Genomic DNA, 17,833 nt, shown 5'->3' with positions numbered 1-17,833 from the left:
TCTCCTATCCACGTCTCTCTCGCTCTCCTATCCACGTATCTCTCTCCTCTCCACGCCTCTCTCTTTCTCCTCTCCACATCTCTCTCTCCGTCCTAGTCTTTCTTGCCCTCTCCTCTCCACGTCTCTCCTATCCACGCCTCTCTCTCCTCTACATGTCTCTCGCTCTCTCTCTACGTCTCTCTTTCTACTCTCCTCGTCTCTCTCTTGTTCTCCTCCCCACGTCTCCCTCTCGCTCTCCACGTCTCTCTCTCGCTCTCTCCTATCCACGTCTCTCTCCTCGCCTCTACATGTCTCTCTCTCCTCTCCACATCTCTCTCGCTCTCTCCTCTTCACGTCTCTCTCACTCTCTCCTCTCCACGTCTCGCTCTCTCCTCGTCTCTCTCTCCTCTCCATGCATCTCTCACTCTCCTCTCCACGTCTCTCTCGCTCCCTCCTCTCCACATCTCTCTCTCCACGTCTCTCTCGCTCTCTCTCCACGTCTCTCTCGCTCTCCTCTCCACGTCTCTCTAGCTCTCCACGTCTCTCTCTCTCCTCTCCACGTCTCTCTCCCTCCTCTCCACCTCTCTCCCTCCTCTCCACGTCTCTCTCTCCGTCCTAGTCTCTCACTCTCCTCTCCACGTCTCTCTCGCTCTCTCCTCCCCACGTCTTGCACGCTCTCTCCTCGACTCGCTCTCTCCTCGTCTCTCTCGCTCTCTCCTCTCCACGTCTCTCTCCTCTCCACGTCTCTCGCTCTCTCCTCTCCACGTCTTTCTAGCTCTCCTCTCCACGTCTTTCCTCTCCACGTCTCTCGCTCTCTTTCTACTCTCCTCGTCTCCCTCTTGCTCTCCTCCCCACGTCTCTCTCGCACTCCTCTCCACGTCTCTCTCCTCTCCATGTCTCTTGCTCTCTCTACGTCTCTTGCTCTAGCTCTACGTTTCTTGCTCTCTCTCGTCGCTCTCTACTCTCCACGCCTCCCTCTCTCTCCTCTCCACGCCTCCCTCTCTCTCCTCTCCACGTCTCTCTCTCTCCTCTCCACGTCTCTCGCTGTCTCCTCGTCTCTCTCGCTCTCTCCTCTCCATGTCTCTCTTTCTCCTATCCATGTCTCTCTCCTCTCTACGTTTCTTGCTCTCCCTCTATGTCCCTCTTTCTCCTAGTCTCTCGCTCTCCTCTCCACGTCTCTCTCCTCTCCACGTGTATCCTATCCATGTCTCTCGCTCTCTCCACGTCTCTCGCTCTCTCCACGTCTCTCGCTCTCTCCACGTCTCTCGCTCTCTCCACGTCTCTCGCTCTCTCCACGTCTCTCGCTCTCTCCACGTCTCTCGCTCTCTCCACGTCTCTCGCTCTCTCCACGTCTCTCGCTCTCTCCACGTCTCTCGCTCTCTCCACGTCTCTCGCTCTCCCCACGTCTCTCGCTCTCCCCACGTCTCTCGCTCTCCCCACGTCTCTCGCTCTCTCCACGTCTCTCGCTCCTCTCCACGTCTCTCGCTCCTCTCCACGTCTCTCGCTCTCTCCTCGTCACGTCTAGCTCTCTCCTTTCTCCCTCTCCTCCCTCCTCTCTTTCCTCTTTTCCATCTCTCTTCTCCCTCTCCTCTTCTCCTCCCTCTCCTCTTCTCCTCCCTCTCCTCTTCTCCTCCCTCTCTCCTCTTCTCCCTCCTCCTTCCCTCTACTCCTCATCTTCTTCCTCTTTTCCCTCTCTTTCTCCCTTTCCTCTTCTCCTCCCTCTCCTCTTTTTCCTCTCCCTCTCCTCTTTTTTCTCTTCCCCTCCCTCTCTTTGTTTTCCCCTCTCACCTCTTTTCCCTCTTTCTCCTCTTTTCCCTCTTTCTCCTCTTCTCCCTCCCCCTCTCCTCTCCTCCCTCTATTCTTATTATTTTTCCTCCCCCTCTCCTCTTCCCTCTCCTCTTCTCCTCCATCTCTTCTTTTTCCCCTCCCTCTCCTCTTCTCCCTCTCCTCCCCTTCTCCCTCCCTCTCCTCTTCTCCCTCTCCTCCTCCCTCTCCTCTTCTCCCTCCCTCCCTCCCTCCCTCCTCTTTTCCCTCTCTCCTCTTTTCACTCTCCTTCCTCCTATTTTCCCTCTCTCTACCTATGCTCCCCCCTCTCCTATTCTTCCTCTTTCCCTCCTTCTCTCCCCTCTCCTCTTCTCTCTCCACTCCCCGATAGTTGACGACTGACTGACACATGGCATGCTGAAGCATATGCTCAGTGACAATAGGGTGTTTAAATTCACATGTTGTGTTTTCCATGCAGACAAAGAAAGCCACTCAAAGTGGGAGTCTGGCTAGAAATGGAATTGACTGCTACAGGTCCCAGCCTCCATTATCAGCAGCTGCTCAAGCAATCAGGTCAGCTGTGGGTTCTATGGGCAACATGTGAAAGGGAGCTGAACCCTGTGGTTCTGAAACACGCAACATCTACACGCAAACAAACAACAATCACACAGACACAGTTACACACACACAGTTATGCATATCTGCAAATACATAGTTTATCTTAGTTTGTGTGTGTGCACATATTTGTCTTAGTTTGTGTTAGTTTATCTTAGTTTGTGTGTGTGTGTGTCGAACACAAACTAAGACAAATATGTGCGTACACACACACACACACACACACACACCATCCATTCCACAGGGAAAACAAAGCTTGCAGCTCCCCTACTGCAGTATCATGGTAACGTCCCCATCATCTGTCACAGACAGGTTTCTAAAGGTTACTACTTGTTATGTGGAGAAATGCCACTTCTCTGGGAGGCGTTGTGCCCTTTAAAATAGCAGAGCTTGCTGCATTGCACAGAAAGATAAACGACAACCGTTCAAGCAAAACAGGGGGGGGGGGGGGCATCAAAACTATAAAGATGTAATCGGTATGAAATCTGTCACTCTGTAGTTGGGAATGTTAATGATTAACACAATCCTTTATGGCATCACAACAGGCAGGCTACACAACACAGTCAGTCAGTCGGTCAGGATTAAACTATAACAACAGCCACGACTAGCTAAACACTCTTCTGATCAACCTAACACAGGTAGATGGTGAGGATATGGAAGAAGGAGAAGAAGAATAAGGTGGGAGGAGAAGAAGAAGAATAGGGTGGGAGGAGAAGAAGAACAAGGTGGGAGGAGGAGAAGAAGAATAGGGTGGGAGGAGGAGAAGAAGAATAAGGTGGGAGGAGAAGAAGAAGAATAAGGTGGGAGGAGAAGAAGAAGGATAAGGTGGGAGGAGGAGGAGAAGAAGAATAAAGTCGGAGGAGGAGGAGAAGAAGAATAAAGTGGGAGGGGGAGAAGAAGAATAAAGTGGGAGGGGGAGAAGAAGAATAAAGTGGGAGGAGGAGAAGAAGAACGAGGTGGGAGGAGGAGAAGAAGAATAGGGTGGGAGGAGAAGAAGAACAAGGTGGGAGGAGGAGAAGAAGAATAGGGTGGGAGGAGGAGAAGAAGAATAAGATGGGAGGAGAGGAAGAAGAATAAGGTGGGAGGAGAAGAAGAAGAATAAGGTGGGAGGAGAAGAAGAAGGATAAGGTAAGAGGAGGAGGAGAATAAGGTGGGAGGAGGAGGAGAAGAAGAATAAAGTGGGAGGGGGAGAAGAAGAATAAAGTGGGAGGGGGAGAAGAAGAATAAAGTTGGAGGAGGAGAAGAAGAACGAGGTGGGAGGAGAAGAAGAAGAACGAGTTGGGAGAAGAAGAAGAACAAGGTGGGAGGACAAGAAGAACAAGGTGGGAGGAGAAGAAGAAGAATAAGGTGGGAGGAGAAGAAGAAGAATAAGGTGGGAGGAGAAGAAGAAGAATAAGGTGGGAGGAGAAGAAGAAGAATAAGGTGGGAGGAGAAGAAGAAGAATAAGGTGGGAGGAGAAGAAGAAGAATAAGGTGGGAGGAGAAGAAGAAGAATAAGGTGGGAGGAGAAGAAGAAGAATAAGGTGGGAGGAGAAGAAGAAGAATAAGGTGGGAGGAGAAGAAGAAGAATAAGGTGGGAGGAGAAGAAGAATAAGGTGGGAGGAGAGGAAGAATAAGGTGGGAGGAGGAGGAGAATAAGGTGGGAGAAGAAGAAGATTAAGGTGGGAGGAGAGAATAAGGTGGGAGGGGGAAAAAAGAACAAGGTGGAAGGAGGAGGAGAAGAATAAGGTGGGAGGAGGAGAAGGAGAACAGGGTGGAAGGAGGAGGAGAAGAACAAGGTGGGAGGAGGAGGGAAAAAATAAGGTGGGAGGAGAGGAAGAAGAATAAGGTGGGAGGAGGAGAAGAAGAACAAGGTGGGAGGAGAAGAATTAGGTGGGAGGAGGAGAAGAATAAGGTGGGAGGAGGAGAAGAAGAATAAGGTGGGAGGAGGAAAAGAAGAACAGGGTGGAAGGAGGAGGAGAAGAACAAGGTGGGAGGAGGAGGGAAAAAATAAGGTGGGAGGAGAGGAAGAAGAATAAGGTGGGAGGAGGAGAATAATAAGGTGGGAGGAGGAGGAGAAGAATAAGTTGGGAGGAGGAGAAGAATAACAAGGTGGGAGGAGGAGAATAATAAGGTGGGATGAGGAGAAGAAGAATAAGTTGGGAGGAGGAGAAGAATAACGAGGTGGGAGGAGGAGGAGAATAATAAGTTGGGAGCAGGAGAAGAAAAAGAAGTAGTGGAAGTTCAGAGTTAGTAGTTAGTAGTAGTACCTGCAGCCCAGCACATGGGGAAGAGGCTGCAGCCGGGACTGGTTTCCATGTTGGTTGGTCCCCCTGCTCTCTCTGTCTCGGGTCCCAAGGCCGGCCAACACCCAGAGTTCTCACAGAACCGCATGTAGGCCAGGGCTTCCACCTTCCCCCTACACCCCACTAACCCTTTACCTCCTTACCAAGTAACACCCACCTCCCCCTACACCACACTAACCCTTTACCTCCTCACCAAGTAACCTCCCCCTACACCACACAAACCCTTTACCTCCTTACCAAGTAACACCAACCCCCCTACACCACACTAACCCTTTACCTCCTTACCAAGTAACACCAACCTCCCCCTACACCACACTAACCCTTTACCTCCTTACCAAGTAACACCAACCTCCCCGTCTACGCCGGCCCACAATGGTCCTAATCCCCACACCTAGGGCCAAGTCAGATCCACACAGCCCCAGTCCACTCTGCCCACTCCCCCAGTCTATTCCACCAGTCAACCCCTGGTCCAGAGACAGCACTAGGGTCTGGGACAGGAGGGGGAAGGGGCTCCGAGAGAGAAACACATCCAAGACATCCAGAGTAAGAGAGGGAGTCCCAGCCAAGTGCAGGAAGGGGCAGGAAGAATAAGGTGGATCAACACTGTGTTGAGGTTTTTAGCCCCTGCACTGTGAATATACAGCTCATTTGTTCTGCTACTTCTGTCCCGGTGGAGAAATCCACAGTAGTTCTGACTAGCTGGCTGGCTGTCCGTCCGTCCGTCCGGCTGGTTGGTTAGCGTTGCTAAGCCTCCGGCTGAGAGCCTTCCCCCAGAATACTAATCCTAGCCCAGGTGCCCCGCAACCAACTCCCGCCGCCTCGCAGGAGAGGAGAACAGGAGAGCAGTAGTCCAAAAGAACACAAGTAACTCCACACCGCTCGCTTCATTTTGTACTCATTCTGAGGCAGGAGACCAGTGTGCTAAACTCACTTGAGGAAGAGTGTATGACAGGGTGTGTGCAGAGAGTGACAGTGAGAGTGACAGAAAGAGTGTGATAATGAGGAGAGAGAGAGAGTATGTAAGAATGGGAGGAGAGTGAGAGGCAGAGTGACAGCAAGAATGGAGAGAAGGATATGGAGAGACGGAGAAAGCAATTGTTTCAGGTTGAATGAGAGGAAGAACCAGAAAAGACAGAAGCAGCCTGTGTACTCCGCTCCCTCAGTCAGAGAAGTGGGTGGAGAGAGAGAGAGAGAGAGAGAGAGAGAGAGAGAGAGAGAGAGAGAGAGAGAGAGAGAGAATCCTTCACTTGCTTTGGCAATGTAAACATATGTTTCCCATGCCAATAAAGCCTTTAAATTGAAGTGAATAGAGGGGGGGCCAGGGGGTTAGTATAGGCCTCATTAATATGCTAATCTGAGCCTAGGTTCTATTCAGTCCTCCAGCCCTCTGCTGTTTACCGAGCCCCAACCCCCTCTGGCCAGGCAGGCTGCAAATCAACACTGACCCTGGGTCCGCTCCACTCTACCCCCACAGCATTCACTACTAGAGGAGGTTGTGTGTGTCGGGGTTTCCGTTAGGAAAATGTGACGCAGGACAACATGACTGGGCAGATTTTAGTTACCAGCCATTTGAGAAATTTACAGGACCCATATGCATTAACCATAACCCATTAATTAGGGTGTCCACCCACAGAAACCACATGTAGATTATGGTAATGCATTCAGAACATGCAACTAATGTAATGAAGCAGACAACAACATTTCATTTTCAAACATTTGCCAAAATGCAATTTGCAGGAAAACTCCATTCTAAACAGCGCACTTATGAAAACACCATTCAAAACAGAGCACTTACGAAAACACCATTCTAAACAGCGCACTTACGAAAACACCATTCTAAACAGCGCACTTAGGAAAACACCATTCTAAACAGAGCACTTAGGAAAACACCATTCTAAACAGAGCACTTAGGAAAACACCATTCTAAACAGAGCACTTAGGAAAACACCATTCTAAACAGAGCACTTAGGAAAACACCATTCTAAACAGAGCACTTAGGAAAACACCATTCTAAACAGAGCACTTAGGAAAACACCATTCTAAACAGAGCACTTAGGAAAACACCATTCTAAACAGAGCACTTAGGAAAACACCATTCTAAACAGAGCACTTAGGAAAACACCATTCTAAACAGAGCACTTAGGAAAACACCATTCTAAACAGAGCACTTAGGAAAACACCATTCTAAACAGCGCACTTAGGAAAACACCATTCTAAACAGCGCACTTAGGAAAACACCATTCTAAACAGAGCACTTAGGAAAACACCATTCTAAACAGAGCACTTAGGAAAACACCATTCTGAACAGCGCACCTGATAGCGGTTACATGCGTGACAGAGGTGAAAATCTCTAAACTCGGGGAATCTAAACTAGGATGGCCTGCTAATATAACTAGGATTGTGTCTTTGGCTTCTGGACAATGAAATAAATTAATATGATAACCAATAGAACAGGAGAGAAATGGCTGAGCGGTAGGTCCAATAGGGAAGTAAATGGAAATGCATTCACCAAATGATATAATTACTCCTGTCTATACAGAAATAGAGAGAGAAAAAAAGAGAAGAGAAGCAGCAATAAGCATCCATTGGAAGAAAGAATCCCTGGCAGTCAATGATAGCATTAAGGGCTAACCTTTGTGATGATCTGAGACCCCTGGCAATCTGCACAGAGGAAATACCATAATGATTTCATTTTCTCAAACCTCAATGTAGTTAATTACAGTGAGATGGCCCAGAGGGGATGTCTAGGACACGGAGTCTTCGTCTCAAATGCTTTACATGAGAACACAGCTTCAGTCTCAAGTGGCACCCGATGGGCCCTGGTTGAAAGTAGTGCACTACATAGGGAATAGGGTGCTATTTTGGACACATTTGCTGCCTATAAGGCTATAATATTATCCATAGACAAAACTTAAACCACCTTCCTTCGAATCATTGCTATGTTTTTACTGACATGACAAGTTAAGAATCATATTATTATTCTTTGGAGAAGAACACAGTTCTTTGCCTTGATGACAGCTTTGCACACTCTTGGCATTCTCTCAACCAGCTTTACCTGGAATGATTTTCTAACAGTCTTGAAGGAGTTCCCACATATGCTGAGCTGCTTTTCATTCACTCTGTTTGGGATGAGTTGGACTGCAATCTCAATTGGGTTGAGGTTAGGTGATTGTGGAGGTCAGGTCATCTGATGCAAGCACTCAATCACTTTATTCTTGGTCAAATAGCCTTACACAGTCTGGAGGTGTGTTGGGTCATTGTCCTATTGAAAAACAAATGATAGTCCCAATAAGCGCAAACCAGATGGGATGGCGTATTGCTGCAGAATGCTGTGGTACCCCATGCTGGTTAAGTGTGCCTTGAATTCTAAATATATCCCTCCCAGTGTCACCAGCAAAGCACCCTGTGGGACCTTATATATATGACTCATTTCAGGAAACTAGGAGTATGTCACACGTCACTACTTCACAGGAGAGCCTTTTGAACAGAATTATTTTTTTAATAAAAATGCCGTATTGGCAGAAATTCCTTCTGGAACATGTGAACTTTACAAACTTGTATGCCATCTGTAAATATGAATAAAATTGTTAAATTACGAACTAGTTGGTTAAGCCACAGAAAAAGCCAGTAACCTTCCTGCTAGCCATGATGCCAGTTGAGGACTTGTGAGGCATCTGTTTCTCAAACTAGACATTTTAATGTACTTGTCCTCTTGCTCAGTTCTGTACCGGGGCCTCCCACTCTCCTTTCTATTCTGGTTAGAGCCAGTTTGCGCTAGTACACTGCGTTGTACGAGATCGTTTCTTGGCAATTTCTCGCTTGGAATAGCCTTCAAATCTCAGAACAAGAATAGACTGACGAGTTTCAGAAGAAAGTTCTTTGTTTCTGGCCATTTTGAGCCTGTAATTGAACCCACAAATGCTGATGCTCCAGATACTCAACCTGTCTAAAGAAGGCCAGTTTATTGCTTCTTTAATCAGGAAAACAGTTTTCAGCTGTGCTAACATAATTGCAAAAGGATTTTCTAATGATAAATTAGCCTTTTAAAATTATAAACTTGGATTAGCTAACACAACGTGCCATTGGAACACAGGAGTGGTTGCTGATAATGGGCCTCTACACGCCTATGTAGATATTCCATTAAAAATGTATCTGCCGTTTCCAGCTACAATAGTCATTTACAACATTAACAATGTCTACACTGTATTTCTGATCAATTTGATATTATTTAAATGGACAAAAGAAAATGTGCTTTTCTTTCAAAAACAAGGACATTTCTAAATGACCACAAACTTTTGAATGTTCGTGTATGTATGTAAATGAGATATTTCCACAATTAATTTTCAATACATTTCCAAAAACATGTTTTCACTTTGGCATTATGGGGTATTGTATGTGTGGTTGGGTGAGAAAAACATTGAATCCATTTTGAATTCAGGCTTTAAGGGGTATGAATACTTTCTGAAGACACTGTATGTGGCATCACAGACTGGCCCCTGTGGGTGAGTTTAAGTTTGAAGGCAGAGATTTATGCTGCCAGTTAATTTAATCATTGTCTGCTTACTGAGCAGACTGCCAATGAAACAAGAGGGGGTGGAGAACAGAGAAGGAGAGAGGAGAAGAGGAGCAGAAGAGAGTAGCCCTGCCTGGCTGCTCCATCTATGGGTATTCATGTGGACTGGGTCTGCATCCCAAATGGCACCCTCTTCCCTATGGTTCCTGGTGGAAAGTAGAGCACTATATAGGAAACAATGTGCTATTTTGAACATATTGGATCAGAGGGACAGAGAGCCCCAGAAACAGCCGGGGCAGACAGACAAAGGGGCTATGACTGAACCCCATGGAGAGGGAGAGGTGCTCTTCCCAGCTATTCAGCTCACATCACATCCGGCCCACTGTTCCCAAACAAAAGCCTCTTACCCACCCCTCCTCCCCGCTCCCTTGTCCATATTTCAATAGCAGGAGCCCAAGCCGGGGCACGTGTTACCAAACCATACAGACACCAGGCTGGGGCACGTGTTACCAAACCATACAGACACCAGGCTGGGACACGTGTTACCAAACCATACAGACACCAAACCTTACACGGCTGGGAGCTGTGGCTGAGAGTAGGCCCACACAGAAACACACATAGAAACACAAAAACACACAGAAACACACACAGCCGTATGGTTCAGTGGTGCATGCAATCATCAGCTGAATGGTCTGTCTGCAGGCCTGGGTTCTAATAGAGAAGACAAAGGAAGACATACTGTAGGAGTCTCTAAGACCATGGTTAAATACATACTGTATGGGTATGTAAGACCATGGTTAAATACATACTGTATAGGTATGTAAGACCATGGTTAAATACATACTGTAGGAGTATCTAAGACCATGGTTAAATACATACTGTATGGGTCTGTAAGACCATGGTTAAATACATACTGTAGGAGTCTCTAAGGCCATGGTTAAATACATACTGTAGGAGTCTCTAAGACCATGGTTAAATACATACTGTATGGGTCTGTAAGACCATGGTTAAATACATACTGTAGGAGTCTCTAAGACCATGGTTAAATACATACTGTATGGGTCTGTAAGACCATGGTTAAATACATACTGTATGGGTCTGTAAGACCATGGTTAAATACATACTGTAGGAGTCCCTAAGACCATGGTTAAATACATACTGTAGGAGTCTCTAAGACCATGGTTAAATACATACTGTATGGGTCTGTAAGACCATGGTTAAATACATACTGTATGGGTCTGTAAGACCATGGTTAAATACATACTGTAGGAGTCTCTAAGACCATGGTTAAATACATACTGTAGGAGTCTCTAAGACCATGGTTAAATACATACTGTAGGAGTCTCTAAGACTATGGTTAAATACATACTGTAGGAGTCTCTAAGGCCATGGTTAAATACATACTGTAGGAGTCTCTAAGACCATGGTTAAATACATACTGTAGGAGTCTCTAAGACCATGGTTAAATACATACTGTAGGGGTCTCTAAGGCCATGGTTAAATACATACTGTAGGAGTCTCTAAGACCATGGTTAAATACATACTGTATGGGTCTCTAAGACCATGGTTAAATACATACTGTAGGAGTGTCTAAGACCATAGTTAAATACATACTGTAGGAGTATCTAAGACCATGGTTAAATACATACTGTATGGGTCTGTAAGACCATGGTTAAATACATACTGTAGGAGTCTCTAAGACCATGGTTAAATACATACTGTAGGAGTCTCTAAGACCATGGTTAAATACATACTGTAGGAGTCTCTAAGGCCATGGTTAAATACATACTGTATGGGTCTCTAAGACCATGGTTAAATACATACTGTAGGAGTCTTTAAGACCATGGTTAAATACATACTGTAGGAGTCTCTAAGACCATGGTTAAATACATACTGTAGGAGTCTCTAAGGCCATGGTTAAATACATACTGTAGGAGTCTCTAAGACCATGGTTAAATACATACTGTAGGAGTCTCTAAGACCATGGTTAAATACATACTGTAGGAGTCTCTAAGACCATGGTTAAATACATACTGTATGGGTCTGTAAGACCATGGTTAAATACATACTGTAGGAGTCTCTAAGACCATGGTTAAATACATACTGTAGGAGTATCTAAGACCATGGTTAAATACATACTGTAGGAGTCTCTAAGGCCATAGTTAAATACATACTGTAGGAGTATCTAAGACCATGGTTAAATACATACTGTAGGAGTCTCTAAGACCATGGTTAAATACATACTGTAAGAGTCTCTAAGACCATGGTTAAATACATACTATAGGAGTCTAAGGCCATAGTTAAATGGTTACCTCGTCAATTTAAATTATGTGGATTAGAATCACAAATTACTTGTATAACTGGGGAAGGGGGGGACTGTCAATCATAACATCCTGCAAATACGGAATACACACACACAAATAAGCAGGTGTATCTGGTATGCAACGTTCTTCATTGAAAAGATGATTGAAGACAAACATTGAATATCCCTACTGACAGTGATAGGAGTTTAGTGCACACAAACACACACAGTCTGAACCCAGGAAAGATCCCAGATCAGCCATCCCACAGCTGCTCAGGTAGGCTCTAGAACAGCCTGTACATCTTACCCTTCTGTCGCCGTTAAGGTTTTCACAATAATCCTTTTCACCATTATCGCTTTCATCTCTGCCACCACATAGTCAGTTGTCACCTAATGGACTGTGTGTGTTTGTTGGGGTGTTGTGGAGCCAGCCACTGTTGAAGGTCAGGGGGTTGGATGTTGTACTACTCATCACTCCCTCTCTCGTGGGGCTTTCAACATCACACCTTATCCAACATACTTTACCTGGGTAACAGTGTCACATGGCTCCACTAACCATACAGTACATAGTCATGGAGGTTTGTGTGTGTCACACACACACACACCACTGGATTACACAATCTACTGTAGCTAGCTAAGTGCAATCGATCCAGATGGAACGTCAATAGAATGTGTGAATGTGTGAATATTGATCTAAGAATGGATGCCATTTTAAACCATGACCTTGTCATCTCTGGTTTATCCAGGGGGACTCAGAGCATTCTGTATGGCTTTGCACAACTGGAATTAAACATGATCTAGATTCTAGGACCATTATAAACCTACAAACGTGTATTATAGGTTTTATTAACCTACGTGGGTGAATGATAGGTATCATAAGCCTACATAGCGGTTTTAACATTTGAACAGTGATAGGTTTAAGCTAACTCCCAAACCTCCTAACACCGCAGAACTCGACCCATGTAACCCAACCCAGATGAAACAGAGAAACAGGGATTATCAATGATTACTTGCCTTTAATTTAATGAGTCATTTACATAACAATGCCACTACATCATTTGAACTCCTAATCAGTATTCTCTGGTGATGATTGCTATGTATCTGCTTTGCTAAAGAGGGCTGGAGCAATTAACATATACAACGTGCAGTGACCACCTTATTTAGCCCAACCACCGGAAGGCCTGGGATGTGGAGAGACAAAGGGTACGTACCAAATGGCACACTTTTCACTACTCCCATAGAGCTCTGGTCAAAAGTAGCGCACTATAGGGAAAAGGGTGTAATTTGGGACACACTCAGAAAGAGAGTGCCGCGTTTGGAAGCTGTTTTATCCTCAGAGTTTCTGTGGTTGTCAAAGAAGATGAGGTGCTAGCTAGACAGACAGAAGACACAGTCTGGGGGGTTGTGAATGAACAAACTAACTTCACTTTGATCAATCCCCTAAAATCTGCCATTCTAAATATCAATATGCCAAAATGGCTTCCAGATGCTGCAGCTCATTGAGAGGAATAACAGTCCAATGCAAACTCAGCTCTATAGCTATCAGTTGGTGATTATTATTATTTTTTAATTGACAGGTGCTACCTTAACATGTCTGATAAACGCTCATTTTGGTCAAATGTTGCAAAATGTTTTGATATGATGTGCCCTACTGAATGTAGCCCAGGTGTTTGCATAGCCAAACTAAAGAGGAATATTTATTTCCTCTATTCTGTGAGGTTTCTCTCCGTTATCATGTCTTTTATGGAGCTGGGTCACTTCATCATTCTCCAATATTACTGTAGGGGGTTTAGGAGGTCAGGGGACACAAAATGGACAACAACTGTGTGTGTTTGTGCGTGTGTGCGTGTGTGTGTCTGACATTGTGCATGCGTGACCTGGCCTCAGGTCATCTATAAGTCTTTGCTAGGTAAGGCCCCAACTTATCTCAGCTCACTGGTCAACATAGCAGCACCCACCCATAGCACAAGCTCCAGCAGGTATATTTCACTGGTCATCGCCAAAGACAACTCCTCCTTTGGCCGCCTTTCCTTCCAGTTCTCTGCTGCCAATGACTGGAATGAATTGCAAAAAAACCACTGAAGCTGCAGTCTTATATCGCCCTCACTAACTTTAAGCATCAACTGTCAGAGCAGCTTACCGATTAATGCACCTGTACACAGCCCATCTGTAAATAGCCCACCCAACTACCTCATCCCCATATTGTTATTTATTTTTTTGCTCCTTTGCACCCCAGTATCTCTACTTGCACATTCATCTTCTGCACATCTATCATTCCAGTGTTTAATTGCTAAATTGTAATTATTTTGCCACTATGGCCTATTTATTGCCTTTACCTCCCTAATCTTACTAAATTTGCACACACTGTATATAGATTTTTCAATTGTGTTATTGACTGTATGTTTGTTTATCCCATGAATAACTCTGTGTTGTTTGTGTCGCACTGCTTTGCTTTATCTTGGCCAGATCGCAGTTGTAAATGAAAACTTGTTCTCAACTGGCCTACCTGGTTAAATAAAGGTGAAATAAAACAATAAAATAAATAAAATATAAAAAAACAAGTCATGAGGTCGAAGGAATTGTCCGTAGAGCTCAGACAGGATTGTGTCGCAGCACAGATCTGGTGAAGGGTGCCAAAATATGTCTGCAGCATTGAAGGTCCCCAAGAACACAGTGGCCTCCATCATTCTTAAATGGAAGAAGTTTGGAACCACCAAGACTCTTCCTAGAGCTGGCCAACCGGCCAAACTCGAGGATGTAATCACTGCCAAAAGTGCTTCAGGAAAGTACTGAGTAAAGAGTCTGAATACTTATATAAGTAATCTTTATTTACCGAGGCAAGTCAGTTAAGAACACATTCTTATTTTCAATGACGGCCTAGGAACGGTGGGTTAACTGCCTCGTTCAGGGGCAGAATGACAGATTTTCAATCTTGCAACCTTACAGTTAACTAGTCCAACACAATAACAACCTGCCTCTCTCTCGTTGCACTCCACAAGGAGACTGCCTGTTACGCAAATGCAGTAAGCCAAGGTAAGTTACTAGCTAGCATTAAACTTATCTTATAAAAAACAATCAATCATAATCACTAGTTAACTACACATGGTTGATGATATTACTAGATATTATCTAGCGTGTCCTGCGTTGCATATAATCTGACTAAGCATACAAGTATCTAAGTATCTGACTGAGCGGTGGTAGGCAGAAGCAGGCGTGTAAACATTCATTCAAACAGCATTTTTGTGCGTTTTGCCAGCAGCTCTTTGTTGTGCGTCAAGCATTGCACTGTTTATTACTTCAAGCGTGTAACTGAAGTGAAATGGCTAGCTAGTTAGCACGCGCTAATAGAGTTTCAAACGTCACTCGCTCTGAGCCTTCTAGTGGTTGTTCCTCTTGCTCTGCATGGGTAATGCTGCTTCGATGGTGGCTGTTGTCGTTGTGTTGCTGGTTCGAGCCCAGGGAGGAGCGAGGAGAGGGACGGAAGCTATACTGTTACACTGGCAAAACTAAAGTGCCTATAAAAACATCCAATAGGCAAAGGTTGATGAAATACAAATGGTATAGAGGGAAATAGTCCTATAATTCCTATAATAACTACAACCTAAAACTTCTTACCTGGGAATATTGAAGACTCATGTTAAAAGGAACCACCAGCTTTCATATGTTCTCATGTTCTGAGCAAGGAACTGAAACGTCAGCTTTCTTACATAGCACATATTGCACTTTTACTTTCTTCTCCAACACTTTATTTTTGCATTATTTAAACCAAATTGAACATGTTTCATTATTTACTTGAGGCTAAATTGATTTTATTGATGTATTATATGAAGTTAAAATAAGTGTTAATTCAGTATTGTTGTAATTGTCATTATTACAAATAAATAAATACAAAAATTGGCCGATTAATCGGTATCAGCTTTTTTGGTCCTCCAATAATCGGTATCAGTGTTGAAAAATCATAATCGGTCGACCTCTAGTTTAGGTACATGGAATTCAAGTGCCAGAGACTTTACAGCAGTAGAATGATGAAACCCAAATGACATTTTAGTGTGTGTGTAGTCTCATTAAGGAGTGAGATGGACAAACAGGCTTCCTAGTGACCTTCATCATCCACAGGACGCACACACACCTTCGCTCGCTCTCCCCTTCAGCTCAGCTAATATCCCCTTCCTAAATAATCTTGAGGAAATATATCTTTACACTCTGAACACAGACACTCTCGGTGGAGGGGACTAATATGACTTCACTTCGAGGATGGAAGAGTGAGTGAAAACATGCTTGGGTGATGAAATGTAACTTCCTTATGTTATAAAAATACATTTGACCAAGACACATGATACTTCATGTTCTAAATCGTTCAGTGGGGTCCTTCTAACGTATCATTAACATTATATCCAAAAAGTTGGATTTTGTAACCTAATACATCCGATAATAAACACCAAGCTGTGTTGACAGAGTTCACATGTTGTGGTGGTAGTCTGCAAAGCTGTTTCGGTGGATCCCAAAAAGCTCATTTATCATGACGCATGCTGAATTAAATATAAAAGACTTTGAAAATAAAAAGCTTACGGTATGCTCTGTGCACCGCTGACATTTCACAGAGATACTTGTTTTTGTAAGAAATCTTACGAATTTCGCATTAATATGAAAAGCGTACACTAAATTATTAAAATACTAAAATGAAATGCCTTAAACTATATCCATCTTACCTCTATATTGTTTTATATTCTCCGGATTCAAGAAGAAAGATGACGAGTTCAACACTAACCCTGTAAATCAGCCTTAATTCTCACACAGCATCCAGCTTTGCTGACGCAATGCTTTCCCCCAGATTTTTTCCTACAAGGCTAAAAACTACAAGAACTTGTGAACGGATTATGATAGACACAGGTTTGGACCATTTGTTAACATTATTTTACCCATTGCTCAAAAGATGTGTTTCTGATTGGTCACTCTAAGAATAGTAGCCTAGATCCTCTTGGGAATAAGTGGATGCGTCCTTCATATGAGTCGATATTGGTGCATTTAATGTAGATGACAGACTAATCTAGTAGGAGCAGTCTATTCTTCAGAAGTGCACCACTATAAATCAAACCTGCCTACCAAGGTTTATCTGACCAGAAGATATTGAGAAACTTTCACAGCGTATAAGATCTATTGTAGTTCACAGCATACAGTATGAGATCACTTGTAGTTCTGAAGGCCACTCACCTGTGTAGTAGGAAATTCTTGAAATATCTGCAAGAGAAAGAGAGACAACAGGGAGGTCAGTTGGTTTGATCGGTTGTTGATCTGTCAGTTCAGCACATTAGGTTCAGTGGAGTCGAAGCAGCATGTGGTTTAGTGGGTCAATGATAATCCTAGAGGGCAGCCTGGCGGCTCCAACCCAACACGGTCCCTGGTCATAGAGCGCCCCCTAGCTGTCTGGGAGATAAAGCTCTGTGGCTCCCAAATGGCACCATATGCCCAAATAGGGCACTACCTTTGACACATAGGGGCCCATAGGGGCCAGGGCTGGCACAGAAGGGGACTCCTATGATGACTCCATAATCTGTCAGTGTCATAGTTCAAAGTGAACCGGATGGCAGGGTAACAATCTGAAGGAAGTTCTCCGGCGTTGGGTTTCAGAGTGGCCATAGACAGACAGACAGGACGGAAAGACGTGGTTTTAGTCTCTCAGGTTTCAGAACAGGGTTAATCAATTGTCAGGAGAGTACAGCAAGAGTACAATGAGAAGGATGAGTCATAAAATTGGCATGCGCTTTGTGTGTGTGGATGTGTGTGGAATGGAACCAGACAAACTGCAGGTGGGTATGTAGGCTAAGGTCAACTGAAGTGGTGAAATGTCAAGTGGCAACAGAATTATGTTTTTTTTTTTAAGAGAGACTGTTGCCTTCTCAATGCCTCTCATTCTACCCTGGCTGTGTATTTGAGCACACTGTCTTGGCACCCTATTCTCTATGTAGTGCCCTATAGGCCAAAAGTAATGTACTATGGAGGGAATAGGGTGCCATTTGGATGAGAGTAAACCCGTAGACCACAGATGGACACCAGCCATCCAACTCAACAATCAAGAGGCTACAGAACAATGATCAACAATGACACGCATCCCAAATAATACTATTTTGCAGTTGGTTTCATATCAACATCGGTCCCATGATCCATCACTTGAACATTATTACATTGACCTGAGATGTGTAGGTGGTGTAGGTCTCTCAGCCTATAACCAGATCAACCAAGCATATATTACTTACAGGGGTGTCTATAGTTGTAATAATTAGATTTCTGAGAAAGAGCTTGAGGCCCAGAATGAACCATATGCTCCTGGACAGACAGACCATGATGTCTCTAAAGAGTCTGTCCTTCCTGAGTAATG

General features: G+C 44.4%; 1 protein-coding gene across 10 annotated transcripts in view; it reads right to left on the bottom strand.

Annotated features, from left to right (window-relative positions):
* ptk2aa (protein tyrosine kinase 2aa) overlaps positions 1–17,833 on the bottom strand; it is a 159,927-nt gene that overhangs the window by 95,750 nt on the left and 46,344 nt on the right. For 4 of the 10 annotated variants that reach the window (XM_064979907.1, XM_064979910.1, XM_064979908.1 and 1 more), the window contains exon 1: positions 4,607–4,756. In XM_064979907.1, coding sequence (XP_064835979.1) covers positions 4,607–4,730 — 124 coding nt within the window. In that variant the 5' untranslated portion in view covers positions 4,731–4,756. Of the gene's footprint in view, positions 1–4,606; positions 4,759–7,697; positions 7,717–16,668; positions 16,696–17,833 lie in introns of those variants that run through there. The other 6 variants (XM_064979913.1, XM_064979914.1, XM_064979912.1 and 3 more) reach the window with 4 other exon arrangements.

Source organism: Oncorhynchus masou, chromosome 12, assembly GCF_036934945.1.
Source record: "Oncorhynchus masou masou isolate Uvic2021 chromosome 12, UVic_Omas_1.1, whole genome shotgun sequence".
NCBI classification, from domain to species: domain Eukaryota; kingdom Metazoa; phylum Chordata; class Actinopteri; order Salmoniformes; family Salmonidae; genus Oncorhynchus; species Oncorhynchus masou.
Note: the sequence above shows the minus strand (reverse complement) of the source record. Positions and strands in the feature narration are given on the sequence as shown.